Source organism: Marmota flaviventris, chromosome 2 (genome assembly GCF_047511675.1).
Source record: "Marmota flaviventris isolate mMarFla1 chromosome 2, mMarFla1.hap1, whole genome shotgun sequence".
Classification (NCBI taxonomy): domain Eukaryota; kingdom Metazoa; phylum Chordata; class Mammalia; order Rodentia; family Sciuridae; genus Marmota; species Marmota flaviventris.
This window is the reverse complement of record NC_092499.1, coordinates 113,970,652-113,991,606: the sequence shown is the minus strand read 5'-3', so window position 1 is coordinate 113,991,606 and position 20,955 is coordinate 113,970,652. Positions and strand designations below refer to the sequence as shown.

The 20,955-nt window shown below is 56.1% G+C and overlaps 1 protein-coding gene across 1 annotated transcript in view; it reads left to right on the top strand.

Moving 5' to 3' along the window:
* The window catches only part of Itga11 (integrin subunit alpha 11), a 116,097-nt gene extending 97,898 nt beyond the window's left edge, over positions 1-18,199 (top strand). The window contains exons 18-30 of the mRNA XM_027925963.3: positions 258-368; positions 3,147-3,232; positions 4,224-4,431; positions 6,849-6,947; positions 7,538-7,614; positions 9,266-9,355; positions 10,324-10,414; positions 11,616-11,729; positions 11,960-12,046; positions 13,015-13,125; positions 13,265-13,360; positions 16,198-16,311; positions 16,971-18,199. Of these exons, the coding sequence (XP_027781764.3) occupies positions 258-368; positions 3,147-3,232; positions 4,224-4,431; positions 6,849-6,947; positions 7,538-7,614; positions 9,266-9,355; positions 10,324-10,414; positions 11,616-11,729; positions 11,960-12,046; positions 13,015-13,125; positions 13,265-13,360; positions 16,198-16,311; positions 16,971-17,042 (1,356 nt within the window). The 3' untranslated portion in view covers positions 17,043-18,199. The remainder of the gene's footprint in view (positions 1-257; positions 369-3,146; positions 3,233-4,223; positions 4,432-6,848; positions 6,948-7,537; positions 7,615-9,265; positions 9,356-10,323; positions 10,415-11,615; positions 11,730-11,959; positions 12,047-13,014; positions 13,126-13,264; positions 13,361-16,197; positions 16,312-16,970) is intronic.
* The last annotated feature ends 2,756 nt before the right edge of the window (positions 18,200-20,955 follow it).

Below are 20,955 nucleotides of genomic sequence, written 5' to 3'. Positions count from 1 at the left end.
CCAGGTATCCGGGTGACCAGTCAGCCCTGAAGGAGGAGCAGGAGCTTAGTGAACCCCAGGCAGGAGGTTGGCATGCGCTGAGCCAGGAGCCTCTCCACGGGACAGCCCTTTCCCTGGCAGACGGCACTAGGACTCCCCGCCCCCCCACCCCTGGGGACCTATCTGAGGGCCCTCCTGCAGCTTCCAAGGAGGTGGAAGCTCTTTGGCAGTGGTCCTGCCCCAATGTCCACGCCCCTGCCCTCCCCTCCACCCCTCAGGACACCGCTGACTACGTGAAGCCAGTGACCTTCTCAGTGGAGTATTCCCTGGAGGACCCCAACCGCGGCCCCGTGCTGGACGACGGCTGGCCCACCACACTCAGAGTCTCGGTAAGTCTCTCCCACCACGCCTTCCCGCCTCCGTCCCAGCAGATCCACAACATGCCCCGTTACGTGGTCGCATGGAGCTCTGACAGCACAATCCCTAGAGAGTCAGGACGAGGCCTTCTCCTGCTGGAGGCTCCTCGGTATCCCCGGCACAGGGACCACTGAGTAGGTATCGGAGAAACAGAGTCCCAGGGCCAGAAAGGATCTGGGACCTCCATCACCCACCTCCCACGTTTACAGATGAGGACGTGGAGGTCAGAGTGGCTCAATCACTAAGCCTGGTCTTCTGCTGGTTGAATAACTGACTGATGAACAGACACTCTCCCAAGCCTGCCCCTAAGTATTCCAAGAAGAAATGTTCAGCCTCGACATTGGCTCCAGCCTCACCCTCAACCACTTTTGCTAATCCCCAGCTCTGGGGCATCCCTAGTCCTGTGACGTCCAACAATCAGATGCATCCCACGTCTGCAACCTCATGTGGACCCCACTCAAAGACACTGTCAGACAGTGTCCGAACTGGGCTGGGGGAGCAGGCAAGGTTTGTAAAATGCAATACCTAATGCCTGAGCCCTGAGAACTGAGAAAGCACCCTTAGAGCACACCTAAGCCATGACCTTGAGCTCCGGTCACTGAGCCTGACTCTGAACACTGCTGAGTCCAGCTGGCAACCAATTTCAGTTCTTACTTGGAATTCTCCAACACCACGAAGGGACTGTAGGGGAACAGCCAGCTTCTTACCGTCCCCTCTTCTCTTACCACGTCCATCACCCTCCCAGTCCCTCCGCAGTCCTCCCCAACAAGGTCCCACGCCTGAGCTGGCAGAGCTGCTTCCTCTCGGTGAGCCAGGAGTGATGAGTGAGGGCACGTCACTCCCCCTCCACGTGTGCCGAAGCCCCCGAGGCCGACTGGCCTGCAGGCCGAGCCCTGCTTGGGCCGTGATGAGCTAGATGCACGGTGGTGGCGAGGATCCCAGGCCAGGAGGCAGCATGAGCTCTGAGGAAGTCAATGGAGCAATCAGATGACAGCCCGGGGGACCTCCTGGTGGAGGTGGCTTTGGGCTGGACTTTAAAGAATAGATAAAATTCAGACCTGCAGTTCTGGGGAGGGTGGGCTTTTATTCCCTGGAGCACACTGTAATGGGAATGGGGAAAAGCAGAGGGAAGGAAAATGTAAAGAAAAGGTCAAAAAGAAAAAAAAAAGCCAATAAAGAGAGTCCAGGCGTGTTATGTTACGGAGGCCTCTAAAGAGCTGCTAAGCTTCTCAAAAATCTTATTAATCTAGATTTCTAGCCCCCAGCAATCAAGAAACACGCTTCCCATCACTCACACGAAGTCTCACTCGGCATCTATTAAGTGCGTGGTGCTGTGTCCACTCGGCCATCTCTGGCCTCCTGGGGAAATGGGCCGTTCCGTACCGTTGAGCGCGACAGCTGCTTATCATGTCAAGTTGTTCCTTTAATGACTGGCTAGGGCTGCTCCTGAAGGTCATCGTAGAGTTTTCCAACTTCTCCGACAGCAGGCGGGGTGGGGGGCACAGGAGTGTGATCGGAGACTGGAGCCCACCAGGATGAACGAGGCGCTAGAATACGCGAAGCCCCCGAGGGCCGGCCGAGCCTGGGAACCCGTCCCAGGGTTCCGTGACTTCCCTCTCCCCAGCTGTCGCTGTAGTGCGTCTGCTTCCAAGTGCAAGTTCACCATGCAGTGGCGAAGCCCCATAGACAGTGTCCACCTGGAGAGCCACAGGGCCCTCCTCTGAGAAAAGTCCCTGGCCTTAAGACTCGTGTGCCTCTGCGACCTCACGGGGTTTGGGCCGGGCTCTTGGTGGCGACAGGACTGCTCGACAGCTCCAGGCTTGAATCTCCCACTGCCCGTTGAGCCTCTCACTGGGGACAGGCCACAGCACTCCAGCTCAGCACCCCCTGGCTGACTTCCTCTTCACCCCTACACACAGATGAAGGGCATGACCAGCCCCCCAGACACTTGGGAAAACTCAACAATAGCCAAGACCCCTCCTCCTCAACCCGAGGGCCTCCAGGAGCTCTTCATCCACCTCTGCGGTCCCTAAGCACATCCACACCATCGTCCCCACCCTGCCATCCCTTCTCCCACAGCAGCCAGGAGCCTTTAGTATGCTCATCCGGCAGCATGTTCCCTGGCCTGAAGCACTCAGTGACTCCTGTCAGTAGTTTGGCATGGCCCAAGTCCCTGTAATAACTATCCCCTGCTCATCTTTTCCTTTCCTCCATCCAAGTGTCTCTTATTATAGCAACACTAACCAACCACCTGTCATTTCCCAGACTCACTCCTGCCTCAGGACCTTTGCACAGACTCATCCTCTCTCTTGACTTCTTGCTCTCCTGGTCCTTTCAGTGAACTCAGTCATCATTTAGAACTCTGACCCATTGTCACTTCTGAAGCCTTCTCTGAACACCTACAGGCCAAAGTAACTAATTCTCCCTTTTGCTGTTTCTATTCCTCATATTTTGTTGTATTTGGTTGGTTTTCTGCACATTTACTCTATAGTTGTTCATGCACCTGTCTTCCCCAGGAGCTGAGGGCGGAAGCTCTTTCTTCCTCATCCTGTGTCCTCAGTACCAAATGCCTTTCCCTACACGAACCACAGGATTGGTAACTACTGACCAGGCCAGCAGTGTGGGGCCTGGGGAAAGGGCACAGCAGACCCAGCCATGTCCAGTGCACAGACCACTGCTGTGCCATGACTTTGAGGGCTGGACGCTGGGGGTCCCTCTCCAGCCCCCACAACTGGCTTTTTCTGGCCCAGGTGCCCTTCTGGAATGGCTGCAACGAAGACGAACACTGTGTCCCTGACCTCGTGCTGGACGCTCGGAGTGACCTGCCCACAGCCATGTGAGTTGCCCCACACACACACCCTGCCCCGGCCCTGCTGCTGACCCTGGGGTCAAGGGGCCCTGGACTGTTCCCTGCATACCTTTGTCACAGGCCGTGATTGTCTTTCCAGACACTAAACTTGGGGCCTGGTTCTCACCAGGCTCTGCTTCCAACCCCTACGTGAGCTCAGTCAAGTCCCCCCTCTGTGGGCCTCAGTCACCTGTTCTGTTAAAATGAGAGCTGCTGTCTACCCTAATCTCTTTAAACTTTATAGTTTGGGCCCAAACTACAAAACAGATGGAGCATAGAATCAGGGGATTCACTTCTGGGTACTTGTTCTCCAGCCCCCAGACTGGGCAACCCCAGGTCCATTTATGCCTGGACTTTCCAATCCTGCTGATGGCAAGATGCTAAGGAGACTAGTAGAAACTGAGCAGGGTGCCCATAATCCCCTGGGGAAATGCAAACTAGCATACAAGGAAAAACATGAACAATTTCATGGCTACAATTTACATGTGTTTTGCAATAATATTTGTTCAACTTTTATCCAGTTATGAGATAATTCAGATAGAAAATGTATATGCTAGACATAATAAATAGAAATAGCACATCCAAACTTTACTGAAAGATGAAGAAGCAAATATTTTAACCATCTAGGCTGTAATCAAGATCATCTTTCCATCTATCTCTGAGTTTCCTGGCACCCAAGGCTAAAAGGGAAACATGACTAGTTAGAGATGCTGCATGAGAGTGAGGTCAAACGAGGCTCTGAGCTCAGAGGAGCAGGCAGCCCATCAGGGGGGATCCAGGGGTCTTTGGAGCAGGAGGTGGTCTTGAAGAGTGAGCTCTTTCCAGCCCTGCCATCTGCTTTCCTTCCTTTCCCAGTGGCTATTCCAATAGGCAGAAGCCAAGCAAGTGCCCCAGGCCCATCCCCTGCATCAACCCTGAGCTCGGCTCCGCCCTTTGGTTCCCTGCTCCACCTGCCTGACCCCTGGTGTCTTTCCCACAGGGAGTACTGCCAGAAGGTGCTGAGGAAGCCTGTGCAGGACTGCTCCAAATACACCCTGTCCTTCGACACCACGGTTTTCATCATTGAGAGCACACGCCGCCGGGTGGCAGTGGAGGCCACGCTGGAAAACCGAGGCGAGAACGCCTACAGCACGGTGCTCAACATCTCCCAGTCCGCCAACCTGCAGTTTGCCAGCTTGATCCAGAAGGTAGGACCTCAGCCACCGCCAGCCGGGCCGAGGCAAAGACGGGAAGCAGGAAGGGAGGTCGGCGGGTCCTGGCTGCACAGGAGGCTCACCTGTGGAGCCTAAATGGCCTGCCTGGTCTTCTCTGGAGTCTCATTGATTTGGTCCTGGGTGAAGCCTGGCCTCAGGGCGCTTCTCAGGCTAATTTCAGTGCACAGCCGGGTCTGGGGGCCTCTGGCATCAGGGCGTGCAAGCCCTGGGGCACACGGGGAGGAACACCTTCAGCCGCGTCCCTGGCCCTGATCTGGAGGATGCCCACCCCCCATACAGCCCACCTACAGTTCTCCTCCAGGCTTCCCAAGGGTCCGTCTCACCACCGAACAAACCAGAGCCTTTCACTCCCCACTTTAAAGCTCCGGATCATTCCCGGCACTTTCACAGGAGCTTGAGACTCTTCAGTAGCCCGTCCCAGCCTCCTGATGCGCTCTCCAGCCTGTGTCTCCTGGAGGGCTTCATGCTGCATAGCCCTCTGGCAAAGCCCTGCGTGCGCAGTGAGAAAGTCACCAGTCTCTCGTGCTGCCCTGTTGAAACCCCAATGCCCCTGAGGGCAAGCACCCTGTCCTGGCCACATCTGTCCCTGGACCAGGACCAGGACTGAGTGTGTGGAAGTCCCTCAGGACCTGTGTGTCAAGGGAACCGATGTGTTGTGCGGCTGCTGGGAACCCCAGGTTCCCTCAGACTCAGTCTGTGACCTTGCTGGTCTGAGAGCACTGGACAGGACAGGCACCAGGACCTCTGTCCTCACCTCCATCTCAGAACCACTGCTCAGAGCCACCCACTCCCCCAACGTCCACATGCTGGTCAGGGGCCTGGTCTGGGGCCAACAGTACTCCCCACCCACTGCCCAGAGGGGTGACAGGGAGCCGTCTGATGGTCTCTCAGTGCCCTCCCTGCCCTAGGATTTAGTGTCTGTCTGGAATTGGGATCCAAAGGGGAATCAAGCCCCATCCACAGGGGAATCAAGCCCCATCCCTGCACCCCCTGGCCTACCCTCCACAAGGCCAGTAACTGCCTGTCCCGACCCTGGGGAGGGAGGCATGAGTTTTGTTTCTGTGGCCCAGAAGGGCTTCTGGAAGTACCCGGAGACAAAAAGAAGTGGAAGCCATGTTCTGTGAAGGGCTTGCCCACCGTGGCAGTGGGTGTGGAAGTTCAGCTCTCCTGTCCAGTCTCCCCACATCCAGCCAAGGAGCTCTGGTGGAGGAAGCAACCCTCTCAGCAGGACATAAATGAATGTGTTAGTCTGACCACATGCCCGCGAACACACACCAACCTATGTATACATTCACGTGCATATAGCCAGGCACACGCACTGACGTGTAGACCAACGCAGTCTGCACAGACGTGTGCTGACGGCACGCTTATGCCCTGGCCATACCCACCATGACAGCAGCGGCCAGGGAACGAGTGACTACAGCATTCTGGAACCAGACTCTGCTTTCCCATGCATTTATCACTTAATCCTGTGACAACTGCATGGGTGGGTGCCGTCATCCTCATTAGCAGATGAGCAGGAAGAGACGTGGCGAAGAGTGCGTGGCCAAGCCCGAGCACCTGTGAGCCCCTCCCTCTGCTCCCACGCACAGGGGACACAGTGCTGGCCCAGTGGGGCCCAGCTCACACCGGCCAACAGCCAGGAAGTGACCCACTATTCAGAGTCCCAGAGGAGACAGTGCTGGGGGGGCTTTGTCGCAGGTGGAACCGCTGCCTCTCCCCAGTGCCTGCCCGTCTGCTGGCCCCAGGTTTGCTCCCTGGCCTATGGACCAAGTCCTGAGGTGACACAGAGCCTCAACAAAAGCCTCACGCCCCACCCCACCCCAGGTGTCAATCCGCAGCCCACTCACTGTCTTTCTGAGTTGTAAAGATGTGAGGCCACAAAACCTCATTTCATGTCCAAGAGACCCTTTCTGGTCCTGATGGAAAGCTCACAGTCACTCCAAGGACCGCGGAGCTGGAAGGCAGCAGGATCAGCAGAGCGCACAGAGCGGCCTCCCTTAAAGGTGGCCAAAGCAGAGTCTTCAAGTTGGCTGCAAACCCCACCCACATAGTGGTCCAGCAGGCTGGCCTAGGTGCTTCCTGTCTCTGGGCCTCCGTGTCCTGCCTGCAGTGGGACATCCAGCTGATACAGAGGGAGGGCAAAAGTGCCCCTGAGCACCTGCCCATCTCGGCACCTGGCCACCAAGCACAGCTGGCTCTTGCATCATGCCCTGGGCCATGAACCAGGCTGCACCCTGGCCTTAGAGACCTGGATGCAGTGGTCAGAAGGCCTGTGCCCCAGGCTTCGGGGTGGGCGGTGGTCTCTCGGGTGGTCAGGAGGCAGCGCAGGTGGCTGCACACCTTGGGCCCTGCCTAACTGCTGCCTTGATGCCTCGCCCCCCACCCAGGATGACTCCGAGAGCAGCATCGAGTGTGTGAACGAGGAGAGGAGACTACACAAGAAAGTCTGCAACGTCAGCTACCCCTTCTTCAAGGCCAAGGCCAAGGTTGAGGCTGGGGCAGGCTGGAGGAGTCTGGGGGAGGCACAGAGAGCCAGGGAGGGGACCAGAGTGGGACTGGCAGGTGGGAGGTCTGCAGGGGCTCCCAAGTATTTTAGTGGATTAAGGTCAGATGTGGCAAGGCCACAGTCAGGACCCCACCCCCAGGGAAGGGCAAGGAGAGTTCCAGGACCCGGTCAGCAGTGTGGCCTTGGGCTGCTGGACAGGGAGCAGGTGCCCTGCCAGCCTCTGACGCCATTCTGTGTGGTCATGGCTGCTCCCCTCCCCCACCTCCAAGGTCCTCCTCCCCCTGAAAATCCTGCTGAGGGTCTGAGGCAGGACAGGCCACCTTTTAATTGGCTTTCATTAAAAACAAGGAGGAAGAGGAGGGAGGACCCTGCCCCAGCCAGCCGAAAACCCAGTTCAGGAGGATCCCAGGCCCCAGGCCCAGCAGTCCTCCTTCCCCAGCCCACTCCCAGCCAGCCTGGCCCACGGCTGGGCGAGACACAGGCAGGGGCTGTGGGGTGGGCCAGGGCTGTGGGGTGGGCCAGGCCTAGTCCCGCTATGCCCAGCCAGGCTCAGGCCCTGCTCCCGTGCAGGTGGCTTTCCGTCTGGATTTCGAATTCAGCAAGTCCATCTTCCTGCACCATCTGGAGATCCAGCTCAGCTCAGGCAGGTCAGGGCCCAGCCTGCTCCCTCTCCTCCCAGCTTGCCCCTCCCAGGCCGGCTTCCTCTTTGGCTCCTAGAACTCCCCTCTCCACACTGAATCCCACCAAGCCCTGCCCCAACATGGGGAAGCCGTGGGTGGGGCGAGGGTGGGCCAGCTGCTCCCTGTGCACAGCCGCTCTTCATTCTTGGGAGGTTTGGATGTGGGTGGGAATGCTGGTCCCTGGCCTTTAGATAGAGGTGTTTAAAGACCCTGCAGTTCTGGCCAAGAGCAGTGGCCCACACCTGGAATCCCAGCACTCAGGAAGCAAGGGAAGAGGATTACAAATTCAAGGCCAACCTGCACAACTTAGCAAGACCCCATAGGGTCTCAAAATCAAATAAAAAGGCTGGGGATGTAGATTAGTTGTAGAGTGCCCCTGGGTTCAAACCCCAGTACAAAAAAACTAAAAAAAAAAAAAAAAACAACAACAACTATAGTTCTAAAGCACTGTACATTATGTCATTCCTCACAGAAGTCCCTTAATCTCAACAAAGCAGGAGCTATTCCCCACCACACCCTCCAAATTATAATTAAGAAAAGAGAGGCTCAGAGAGGTTGAGTGGATTTCCCAACAACACATAGCATGTAGCTGCCTCTTTCCCTTTGAAATTTGTTTCATTTTTAAGAGAACTCTTCTTACTCTGTATGGGTCTGTCTGCCCCCCAGGCCTCCCTGAGGTGGCCTGCTATAGGTTGACACCATGAATCACCCGGTGACAGTAGTAAACTGTGTCAGGAGGGAGGCAGGAATTCTGTGCACTCTGGAGCCTCAGAAATAGCCAAGATCCTTAGCTGAGAAATAAGTACTCGAGGCCACCCAAGCCCCAGTGCTCCAGCAGGCGTGCACACACTCGCACACACACAGGCCAGGGGACTGGGCGGCCCACACCAGCCCACCAGCATGTTCTCGTCTCCTGCTGGCTTTGCCCGCCCCGTGTGGCAGTTTGCAAGACCTTGGTACTCCCAGGCCTCCTCGGCCTCTTCCCTCTCTCCTCCTGGGGGAGTGGAGGGAGGCAGGGCAGAGTGTCTGTGTATCAGAGGCTTAACTAGACCCCCAGCCCGGGGCCGAACTTGCACAGGAGAAAAGCAGCGCTCAGGACAAGCGGGGCCAGACGCTGGTGCCCACTGCATCTGCCCTGGTAGCAGATGATGCTAGGTTGTTGGGGACATGGTGGCCACCTCCCTCCACATGACTCTGAGCAGCACCTGCACCCTACACCAGGCATTTGGGGATCAGGGACCAACTCCACGTGAACCCCACTATCCTTCCTGCCCGCAGCCCTGAGCAGTAGTGGGCAGTTCCACAAAGAGGAAGCCCTGCAGGCAGGGCCCAGCCCCACACTGCCCCCACCTGTACTCCGGCCCAGGGTCCTCCCCAACCCCACACCTGTGCATCCCTTGGGAGGCGTCGGGGAAGGCTGGCCTCCACATTCTGGTTTCCCTGGCCTTTCTCCCCTGGGAAGGAGCCGGCTCCCTCCTGAGCCTGGCCCGGTGCACATCCCCTGGGTAAGCCATTCGTGTCCCCCTGGGTCTGCCTCAGGTCCCTCCTGCTGTGGGGATGCAGGGACCGGCAGAGCAGGATGGAGGGCGGGCTCCTCCTGACCTGAGTGTCCCCATAGTGACAGTGATGAGCAGGACAGCACCAAGGAAGACAATGCGGCCCTGATGCGCCTCCACCTCAAGTACGAGGCCGACGTCCTCTTCACCAGGTGGGCCATGTCCCCACCCCAGAGGGCACCTCTGGGCCCCAGTACCAAGGGACATGGGCAACAAAGAGCCAAGTGTGTCCCTGGTGGGTCAGGAAGTACAGCCCCTCGTCCATGGTGGGAGGGGTGTCCGGTGAGAGGAAGGAGGAGTGTCAGGCCTGGCCCCCTCCCCAGAGCTCCCAGCAGCTGCAGGGTGGTGGGCAGAGAGGCTCCCCAGCACAGGCCCTGTCGGGTGGGTGCCTTGTCGGGTGGGTACCCTGTCTGTAGGGAAGCTAAAAACAGAATTTTAAAGCCCAACTAAAAGTCAGTCTGCTTTTATCATTTCCAAAGTAATTTTAAGCAATGCCACTGAGGAAAGACCCCCCCCACAGGCCACACTGTCCCCACCCACCAGCCCATCTGGCAGACAGAGAAGACAGGACACAGCACCCTCAGGGCGGAAGGGGGACTTCCAGCCCCAGAGAGGGCACACAGTGGGCAGGGTGGTGCTCACCAGAGGCCACGGCCCCAGGTGGAGAAGAGGGACAGGGATGGCAGGTACCAGCTCTCTGAGTGGTGCCCACCAAGGCCACAGCTAGCTGATCGCAGCACTTACTCTTGCTGAACCTCAGGACCCTTCTCAAGGCAGCATTCCAGGGGACAGAAGCGGAAATGTGGACGGGTGCTGGTGGTGTAATCCAGCAGCTCGGGAGGCCGAGGCAGGAGGATTGCAAGTTCAAAGCCAGCCTCAGCAACTTAGCAAGGCCCTAAGCAACTCAATGAGACCCTGTCACTAAACAAAATATAAAAAAGGGCTGGGAATGTGGCTCAGAGGTTAAGCACCCCTAGGTTCAATCCCCAGTATCAATTAAAAAAAAGAGGAAATGCAGCATTTGTGGTCTGGGGGAGGCAGCACAGGCCCACACCCTCTCCATTCCTTTGTCCATCAAGCCAACACAGGCTGCTCATGGTGGTCCTTCCTGTCTCTGCAGGAGCAGCAGCTTGAGCCATTACGAGGTCAAGGCCAACAGCTCACTGGACAGCTATGATGGTACCGGGCCTCCCTTCCACTGTGTTTTCAAGGTAAGGCTGGGGGATGCCCCGTGGAGATTGAAGGGCAGGAGCTCAGGACACCCAAGCCCCCATGCATGTGGGAGGGGGAGGAATCTGGAATCATCACTAATGGCTGGAGCCCAGCCTGAGCCCTGCCACCTACTCATTGCACGACTTTTGGCAAGTTATTTGCCCTCTCGGGGCTTCTGAGTCTTCATCCAAAAAACATTCAGGCTGGTGGGGGCAGGGTGGGGGGCATCAGTGAAATGAACTGTGTCTGCCAGAGATTTTTAAATTTTTTTTTAAAAAAGCAGTGGTTTAAGCACATCAGGACTGATGCCCTCCCATAAAAGAAGTCCAGTCATGACTTCACAGAGTCATCCAGGATTGGGTTTTTGTCTCGCCACCGTCAGCATGGGATACCAGCCTCAAATTCACCTTGGGGTACAAAATGGCTGCAATTGCAATCATTCCATTCTCATTCCAGGCAGCAGGAAGAAAGAAAGGGAAAGAGCACGGCCCCTCCCTATTAAAAAACTTCCCTGGCGGTTCCCCACACTCCAGTGTGTCTCCTTGTGCAGAACATTACGATCTAGCTGAGAGGGAGCTGGCTAGAAGCAGCTTAGCGGCCTCTGCTACAGTGTCCCCAATCTTCCTTGCCCTGAAATGAGTCTGTCAACTTCTCCTTCAACAGTACAGGAGCTGGGGGCAGCTGACAGTGGGAATCGGGGCTGCAGACACCCTGAACTCTGCCTGGCTTGCCCAGGAGAGGATCAGTGACTTGCCCAGGGCCACACAGCTCCTCCTTGGGGTGGCACTCCCCGTCTCTCTGATTCCAAAGCCCTGCCTGTAACCACCGCTGCTCGGGCCCTGGATGTGTTGGGGCCAGGATGCCAACTATCACATGTTTATATCCTGCCTTGATCAGGAGTTATCTCTCGTAATACAGTAATGGCTGTCACCGTCTCCATTCCTGCCTTAACAAAATCCCCTGAGCCACGAGGGGTTGAGTCTGGAAGGGGTCCCTGCTCTCAGCCCCGGGGGCCCGGCCCCGTCAGCCCTCCTGCACTGTGGTCCTCGCAGCCCGGCCACCCTCTGGCCGAGCTCTGTAGCTTCCACAGTGAAAACCTCCAGGCAGTGGTCCCGCCCCAGATGGGCTGGGGGCAGCCGGGGCTGCTGGCCCTGTGGGCCTCTTCCTCCCCTCCCTCAACTGCTGCTGCTTCTGCCACAGATTCAGAACCTGGGCTTTTTCCCCATCCATGGGGTGATGATGAAGATCACTGTTCCCGTCGCCACCAGGGGTGGCAACCGCCTGCTCATGCTGAGGGACTTTCTCACTGACCAGGTACCACACGCTCTTGGAGCTGGCTCAGGGGGAGGGGGTCAGAAGGAGGTGGATATAGTCCCTAGGCATGTCCCCATGTCCCCAGACCTCAGCTTCTTCTCCCAGGACCAGGGCAGCTGGGCCTTCCCTGGGCAGAAGAGAAATGGAACATCCTGGGAGACTGGGTCTGCCAGAGTGGCCACGAGGTTCGGGGGTGCATGTGTGCATGTGTACCCGTGTCCTCCGCGCAGGTGAACACGTCCTGCAACGTCTGGGGTAACAGCACCGAGTATCGGCCAGTCCCAATGGAGGAAGACTTGAGTCGTACCCCACAACTGGTGAGTGGCCCCAAACCAAGAGCCAGGGGGCTGGACTAGAGGAGTGCCACCCTGCTCCAGAGGCGTTTTGTTCCTGAGCACCTGACTCACATGTTGAAGACCCCAGGTTCAATTGTCAGCACTAAAAAAAAAAAAATTTTTGATAGAGACCAGAGGGGTTGGGAGAACAAGGAGCAAGTATGGAGCATGTCGTCTGGCAGTTGGAGAAACTGTCTGAACACCAGCCACAGCCTGTGGAGCCTTTTAGGGCTGCTTCTCACTCTCTTCTATGCGTTCCTGATAGAAAGAGACTCTGCAGGATGCACACCAAATCCATGGCAGTAATCGTTCTTTGCAGATGGGGAGGGTTGAACTTGAGGGTAGTCATCAACAGAGAAACCTGTCTCATGTGTAAAGTATTCAGCATACAAATGTAAATAAAATGCAGTACATTTAAAAAGAGTTCATTGAAGGCTAGGGCTATAGCTCAGTTGGTAGAATGCTTGCCTCACATGCACAAGGCCCTGGGTTCAATCCCCAGCATCACACACACACACACACACACATGATCCAGGAAGTTCCCCAGGAGTTTTTATCATGAACAGAACTTGGATTTCCTAAAATACTATTTTTGTACCTGTTGCATTGATCAGATTGTTTTTCTTTGAATCTATTTATATGGCAAAGGTATTTACAGATTCCTTAATGTTCGAGTTCTGTTCCCGGAACACACCCAGTCTGGTCACGGTGCATGACTTCAGAGGAGCATCAGATATGCCAACCCCAGTGTGTCTTCCAGGGAGCCTGGACCCCAGCCTATGTGCCCCACACCCACCCCTCTGCCACGCCCTCACCCAGAAGCGAAGCCCCTGTTGGTGGAACCCCATGGTGGCCCAAGCCCCTGGTGGCACGCCAGGTCACAGCCAGCCAGCTGCCTCCCCTGCTCCCTGTAGCCTTGCTGTTCCCACCAGACCCATCTTCTCTTTCAGAATCACAGCAACTCGGACGTGGTCTCCATTAACTGCAACGTGAGGCTGGCCCCCAATCAGGAAATCAACTTCCATCTGCTGGGGAACCTCTGGTTGAGGTCCCTCAAAGCAGTGAGTGGGACTCTGGGCGAGGCTGCAGGGAAGGGAGGGAAGGGGCGGAGGTTGGCAGGTCTTCCCCCACGGCTGCCCAGGAGGGGCAGGACAGAAGCTTCTGAACCAGCCCTGACTAGGCCTCTGCCTATGACTACAGCTCAAGTACAGGTCGGTGAAGATCATAATCAACGCAGCCTTGCAAAGGCAGTTCCACAGTCCCTTCATCTTCCGTGAGGAGGACCCCAGCCGCCAGGTGAGCCCCTGGGAACCCAGCAGACCTGGGCTTGGGCCCCCCAGGCTTGGAAAGGGCTACCGTGCCCCAGGTTCTCCTAAGAGAAAGATGGGCAGGCTAAGCAGAGAAAAAAAGCAATAGGAATAATCCTTCAGGCAGGGTGGGGAGGGACAGAAGTGGGCAGGTGCCCAGTGCCTCTCCTCTCCAGCTGCTGGCACCTCAGTTCTAATGATCTGCGAGCAGCCTGGGTGTCTGGGTGTCAGGAGCCTGGTGTGAACTGCAGTTGTAAAGACTAAGAGATGCAAGACGTCTCAGTACTTGGGCTCTTAAAAAAAAAAAAAAAGATAAAATCATATTGTTACAGATCACACTGGCTTCAGTCAGGGTCCAGGAAAGGGGCAAGGTCAATGAGATAGATCCTCTCTGGGACTGGGAAAGTTGGGTCTGCCCAGTACTACAGAAACAGATGGGGCAGCCGGGCGTGGGACTCTGCTGCCCTCCACTGGCCACATCCCAGAATCACCAGCCTGGGCTCTGGGCAAGAGTCCCCAGACACAGGAGGAGTAAACTCCACCCTGCCCCAGGAGCCAGGGACCTGCAGGACAGGCAAGGTCTGGAGGAGGCCAACGGACATCAGCCCCAATCAGAGTGGGGCACAGCAGGCCGAGGGGCAGCAGGGCCAAGCCCAGAAGCCGTGAGGAGTGGGGACCCACCCAAAGGCACAGTGGGGAGCTGTGGAAGGCCAGGCCCCCAGGGCAGGGACACAGCAGCACCTCAGCTCTGGCCTCAGGCCTGCGGTCACTGCCAGGCTTTCCTCCCCAGGGAGCCAGCACCCACCCAGCCTCCCCCTGTTCTTCCTCCATCTGGCCTGTGTTGGGTGCCCCTTCTACAGCTCCCGCAAGGCAGAGGATAGAGGTGAATTAGGCGGACATAGTGACCACCAAGTGTGGGACAATGTGGGGAAGCTCGGGCGTTGGAGGAAGTGTCAGGGCCAGGAATGTCCTGGGGATGGTCCCTTTGAACTGATTCCTGAAAGATGTTAGAATTTTTCGAGAGAGAGGAGGTGTGGCAAGCCCCCTTCCCACACAGACACACCACCCCTCTCACATCATGGTTCTGTTAGGGGACCTCTTCCATCTCCCAGCCTTCCAAAAAAAAAATCCCTCTTAGACTCTCTAGACACCTCACTTCTCTTGTAGAAATCCAGCAACCTCCAAATTGAGCACCAACACTAGACCCAAGGCAGGTGGGGAGGTAGAACAAGGTCCCAGCCTGCAGGGACAGAAAAAGATCTTACAAGGGACCGACCATATGCAGAGCCCGAGATGGGCCCAGCACCATGGCAGACAGCACAGAGTCTGACTCACTCCTCACCACCCCATGAGGCCCGCCTCGCACCCCAACTTTTCAGACACAGAAACTGAAGCTGCGAGTTCAGGAAGGGGAGCAGGGCTGCCTCAGGCTGACTAGGGAGTTGGTGGCCACGGAGGGCTCTCCCAGGCTGTTGCAGGTGGACCCCCCACGGGTTTCCTGAGCTCCTACCATGTTCTAGCCACTGTCCCGGGCATTGAGTGGGGACGCCTTGCAGGCAGAGGGCACAGCAGTGGTGTGGCCCCACAGGGGCACATGGGCAGTCAGAAGCCAAGTGGCGGGTGGGGGGCTGGTGTGGTGCTGCAGACAAGGCCTGCGAGATGGCAGGGCCAGGGAGTGGGAGCCTAAGGGCCAGCACAAGGCCTTCCTCCCTCCATCTGAGTGACAGGGGACTCTGAGCAGAAGCTAAGTCTCCTTTCTGATTGAAAGCATCCCCCTGGCCATTGTGCTCAGCATGGGCAGAGCAGGGGGGCAGTTAGGTCACCATCGCAGACTCCAGGGAGAGACTGGCTCAGACCCAGGGGCAGCCCAGGAGGTGGGGAGGGGCGGCCACATTCAGAGTGTTTCTAAGGAAATCCTGCTGAGGGAGTCATGTGGGTGTGAAAGTGAGCTCCACTAGGAGGAGAGGTCTCTGGCCTGAGGGTAGCAAGAGGCGGACAATGCTGCCATTGGCTTTGGTGAGACAGATGCCAAAGGAGCAGGTCTGGGGTGAACAGCAGGGTCAGGAGCTGGGTCGGGGGCCTGTGGAAGCTGCCAGGTGTGCCAAGGAGACTGATGGACACGTCAGGGACTCAGTGGAGGGGCCAGGCAGAAGATGGAAACGTGAACGTGGTCACCAGTTACAGTGAAAGCCAGTGAGTCCCAGGGTTGCTCTGTGATTTCCACGGCCCTGGCCACTTTTGCCTTGGGGGCCCTTCCTCCACTAAAACATTAATAAACAAATAAATTCTTACTTTTCAACTTGTTGGTATGAAAAGAATGAATATAATCCAGGTTAAATTGTCTTAATGTTTTTAATTCTAATTTTTAAGGCAAGTAAAAATTTCCCGGGCCCCTAAAAGTGTTGTGGGCCCCAACCCTGCCTATGATGCCCCAGAAGGCAGCCCTGGGTCCCCTGGGGAGTGACCACAGGAAAGGAGGAGATATGGCATGGGGTAACCCTGGGATGTTTGGCAGACAGTGAGGAAGTGGCAGAGAGGATGGAAAAGGAGCAGCCCATGTGGCAGAATCCAGGGAGAGTGGGTAGCCAGAGCGGGAGAAGCAGAAAGCGACTCCCGGAGGCAGCCTGCCATGGGCCACCTAACGCTGGTGCCCACTGTAGGGGCTGGTGGCTGCAGGCACTGCCAGCCACGCCTGCCATCCCTCCAGCGCCTCCCTGAGGAAGGGATACAGTCCCCTCCAGGTGTCTGCTGACGCCTGCCCTGCACAGGGCTGCCACCCAGTCCCAGAGCGGTGACACTATGGACCTGGCTCCCCCTCCCTCGCAGGTCACGTTTGAGATCTCCAAGCAAGAGGACTCCCAGGTCCCCATCTGGATCATCGTGGGCAGCACGCTGGGGGGCCTCCTGCTGTTGGCCCTGCTTGTCCTGGCACTCTGGAAGGTGAGACCTGCAGGGCAGGGACACAGGAGCATCCTGGCCTATCCTGGCTCTCGGTCTGGGCCCTGTGGTCACTGCCATAGGCTCCTCTCCATGAGAGCTGACAGCCACGGGCCTCCTCCTACAGCTTGCCTGTGGCCGTAGCGCCCAGACCCTCCCCACAGCAGCCACACTGCTTAAGGCCAGCACTGGGCACCCAGACTGTGGCTGTAACCCTTGATTGTATAGGACCCTTTGAGAAGCTGATGAAAACTGGGGTTCCTCTTATCAGGAAAAAAAATTAAAGAGCAAGTTCACAACTGCACAGGATTCCAACAGTGTAGGCTGTTAACAAACTCACCAAACCCTTCTCCACTTCTGAACTTCTGGTTAAGAACCCCAGTCTCAACCTCCTCTTGTTACTACTGATAAAGTGAGGAGGTCCAGAGAGGGATAGTAACCAGGGCAGAGTCACCCAGGAAGATGGTGGGAGCCAGCATGACTTCTTGCATCCTGCTCATCCACGTTGCTCTAGTCCACAGAGCCATTCTGGTGGTGAGGGTGCTGAGTGAGCTGGGGTATTCAGGGAAGCCCTGAGAGGAGACCCCACAAGGGTTGGGGGAGGGGCGGCAGGAGAGACAGGCCTTGTCCACCCTGAGACTTCTCCCTTTGCCTCACCACAGCTTGGCTTCTTTAAAAATGCCAAGCGCAAGAGGGAGCCTGGCCTGGACCCCAGCCCCAAAGTGATGGAGTGAGGCTCCAGAGGAGGCTTCAAATTGCCGGGGGCCAGATTCCAGTGCAGGGCTGTGCAAGCCCAGGCCTGTGGCCCACCGAGCGGAGCGGAGAGGACGCCAGCTGGCTTTGTACTTGACCTCGTCTCCCAAGCGAAGGCGCCCACTCCTGGGATGGAACTCAAGTGGTGCTAAGAGGAATCGCCCCGTGGGAGGCCGAGACACCTCCAGTTCAGATCCCTGGGATTTGAAGGGAGCCTCCGAGGCCCACCCGAGGCCTCCCCCAGGCTACATGGAGGATTTGCCGCCCCAGCCATCATGGTGCTAGGAACTTGCAATCATGCCCACTGAGAGACCCACGGAGGAAGACTGTAAATACAGCCACTCTGTCCCCGACCCAGGCCTCTACTTCCCAAAGGACCCCATAGCACGGCAGACCCGTACGCCAGGAGGCCCTGCCACCCCTCACCCAAGCCCTGGCTCCGAAGTCACACCACCGTCTGCCCCACAGACAGGCCCCCAAACTCTCCATGAATGAACCTGAACCCATGAAGATGACAGCGGCAGGCCAGGGATAAAGAAAGATGCTCGGGTGAGGAAACTGAACCAGATGAGCAGGAGGGACTCAGTATGCTGGGCGACATCAGCCACCTGTGTGCATCGCTGTGCCACCCAGCTGCCAGTCGGTGGCTCTCGGCCTCCTGCCCTCCTGGCTGCCTCTGCCCAGCTGCTTTTGTTCCTAGGTACCTCACAGGAAGTGTGCGGATGGCGCAATCCCTTGGGCTCCTCGTTCCCACTTGTCTTCCAGCTGCAGCTGCAGCCTAGTAGAGGGGGAAGGGTAGGGCACCCCTCCCTGCATCACCCCTACACACACACACACACACACACACACACACACACGCTCGCTCACAACTTCCCACCCCTCCCGTCTCCCACCACTGCCCCGGAGAAGGGTTCAGCCGGGCTGTGGAGGGGTCCTCTCTGGAATGCACTGAATAAAGCTCGTGCAAGGACCCTCAGGGCCTGTGCAGCTTTGGTGGCAAACATCTTGCCCACCGACCCCCTGAACCAGTGTCAGACCAATGATGGCACCCCAAGGACAAGGGGCATGCCGGGTGCCCAGCAGAGTAATTTATGCCTTAACCTTTTTCAAGGTAGAAATAAAACGGGGATACATCAAAGGCACCTGCTCCCTTGTGCATAAGTGCGACCTTGACTGTCAATATTTTTAAGAAATTAAAAGTGTTTAGAAACAAGTGAGGCACTGACATTGCGTTCTGCGGCAGTGTGTCCAGGTGAGCCACAGCTGCTTTAACAAGGAGGGAGATGGCTCACATGGTGCTAAGTGTGGGGATGGTCTTGCCCACCGCAGGCTCCCTGCAGCATGCCTTCCATGGGGCCACCTGGCCCCTGTCTGCATGACACCTCCACAGTGGGGCACTGCCAGGGATCCTTCCTCCCTCCTAAGATCACCCATTCCGTCTTTGGCCAGGGTGGATGATTAGAACCCACAAGTTTCACTGTAGTGCCAACCCCTTAGTCCCAGCTCTTCTCCTGGGGCTCCCAGGACTCCCGGCCCTCTCCAGCCTGGGATTCCAGCAGTGATCCTCCCACAGCCCAACCCTGTTTTCTCACACACAGGCTGCTCTTAAACCAAGGTGTCTCCATTCTATTCTTGCATCATTCACTCCTTGGAATCCCAACAAACAGAACCTTACTTCCTCATTACTGAGGACACTCAGAACCAGAGAAGAGACACCCTAGATTCCAGAGCAGAAGCAAGATGGAATCTGGGAGGGCTATCTGCCTGGCCACTCACCTTAGCCCAGCCACTCGCCCTAGTCCAGCCTCAGAGGGCCAGATGAGCAACAAGTGGTGAAAATAAAACCTGAATAGCAAACCCCATTTTTCCTTCCAGAATAAAAGAAACATTAAATCATACTCCCTGTCACTCATCACTCTTATGGGGTAACCTGACAAAAAGGAACTGATGAACCCACACTCAAAAGAGCCCCATTTGATTTAGCAGCGGGTCTTCTTTCAAACATCACGTGCGACCACACTGCAGGCCAAACAAAACTACTCTGCAAGTCAGCTGTAGCCCAAAGGCCATCAGAGAGGGAGGCCGGGTCTCTCCCTCCATACTTCCCAGGCCTCACGACAGCCAGATGGCCAAAGGCTGCAGGGCCTGGGAGGCTTGCACCTTGAAGGCCTTTAGCCCCTGCACTGCGGCTCCTTTTTCTCCTTTCTCTTATCAGTTCTCCCTCTCTACACCTATTCACTCTGACGTAGAAATGTCCAAGGCTGTCCCTGGGAGTGCATGGCAGGGCAGGCAAAGATGTGTAAGAAGGGGCAAGGCCTTGTGCTCTTCCATGGCTGGACACTGCAATTCCCTGGGGTGGGGGGGGGGGGCTCTCCAGCCCCTCAGGATTCAGATTTAACTGGCTGGGAGGGGGCCGAAGCATCACGCCTATTTGTTTCAAACTTCAAGTAACTTTGTGCAGAAAGTTGGGCCCAACAGGCAAGTGAACATACAGGCTAGCAAATGAAGAAGTGAGAGGTGGAAGCCAGGCGCAGTGGCGCACATCTGTAATTCCAGCAGTTTAGGAGGCTGGGAAAGGAGTTCAAAGCCAGCCTCAGCAACGATGAGGTGCTAAGCAACTCTGTGAGAACCTGTCTCTAAATAAAGAATAGGGCTGGGAATATGACTCAGTAATTGAGTGCCCACGAGTTCAATCTCTGATACACCCTCCACCACCACTCCTCAAAAAACTGAGAGATTGATGTGCACAAGTGAATTTCTATGTGCAACAAATACTGGGAACCACACTGTCATTGTCAAGGTCCTTCAGGTTAACCTGGCTCTAGTCTGGAATCAGAAAGACCCTCCAGTTACATCAAGTCTCCAGGGTGGGATTTGTTGCAGATTTTACCATTTCCCAATGTCCTTGTAGCCCCAGTGGCTCTGGCAGGATTTGGACACATTTGCTATTGACAAAAGGAGTTGAACAGAAGTCCCTGAAGACAATTTTGGCATTTAGAGGCGAGAAGCCCCAAGTACAACCTCAGAGTACCACTAAAATTCATATTTCAGCTCACAGATGGGTGTTTTCTACCATGTTTTATGTGCTAGTTAATAATTATTTAGAAGGAGCTGCGGGTTAACCCTTGTGCTACCATGAAATATAGCCAAAAGTAGTTCAGTCATGGAAGGGCATTATTGGCCCAACCTGGACACCACTTTGAACAAGCTACTTTGCGCTCCTGTGGCTATAGGACAAGCTAGTTGTAGCAAACTGAAGTGCAAAGGAGGAAAAAAAAAAAAAAAAAAATTGGTTTACTCCAGGATTCAGAACTTGTCCCAAGACTTGTAAACCAAATTACCGAGGGGTGGTTTTGGAATGTGGCCCATAGATCATCAGGATTTCCAAGTTCTAGTCTGGTTGTCTGGTAGAAACAGACCTCCAAGTTGGGAAATGAGGTGGGAAAGATGTCCCTGATGATGTCAAGGTAAGACTCTGACCTGGAGCACCTGTAGGACCCTGCCCAGAGACAGCCACATAGACAGGGCCAGTTCTCTGAGAAGACATAGAAACTGAAGGGCAGGCCTTGGTAGATCCAAGAGGCCTCTCCACAGGCTCCAAGGGAAGTGCGTGTCTATTAGGAAATCCCTCAGTTCTGGCCCACTGAGCTGGCGAGGAGAAATTCAGCCAAGTGTTTCTTCTCTGTGGCATTAGGTGGGATGGGCATGCAGGCCGAGGGCTGTCTCAGAAAGCAGATTAGTCAGAGCTGAGCTTCTCCAAGGGTGGCCCCAGAGCCACCTCAATCAGGACCACAGACTAGCATTTCCCCCCAGACCTCACAATTCCCATTTCTGAGGCAAATCTAAGCATGTTAAACTTAAGAGCCAATGATGTAGAGCCATAATATTGTTATC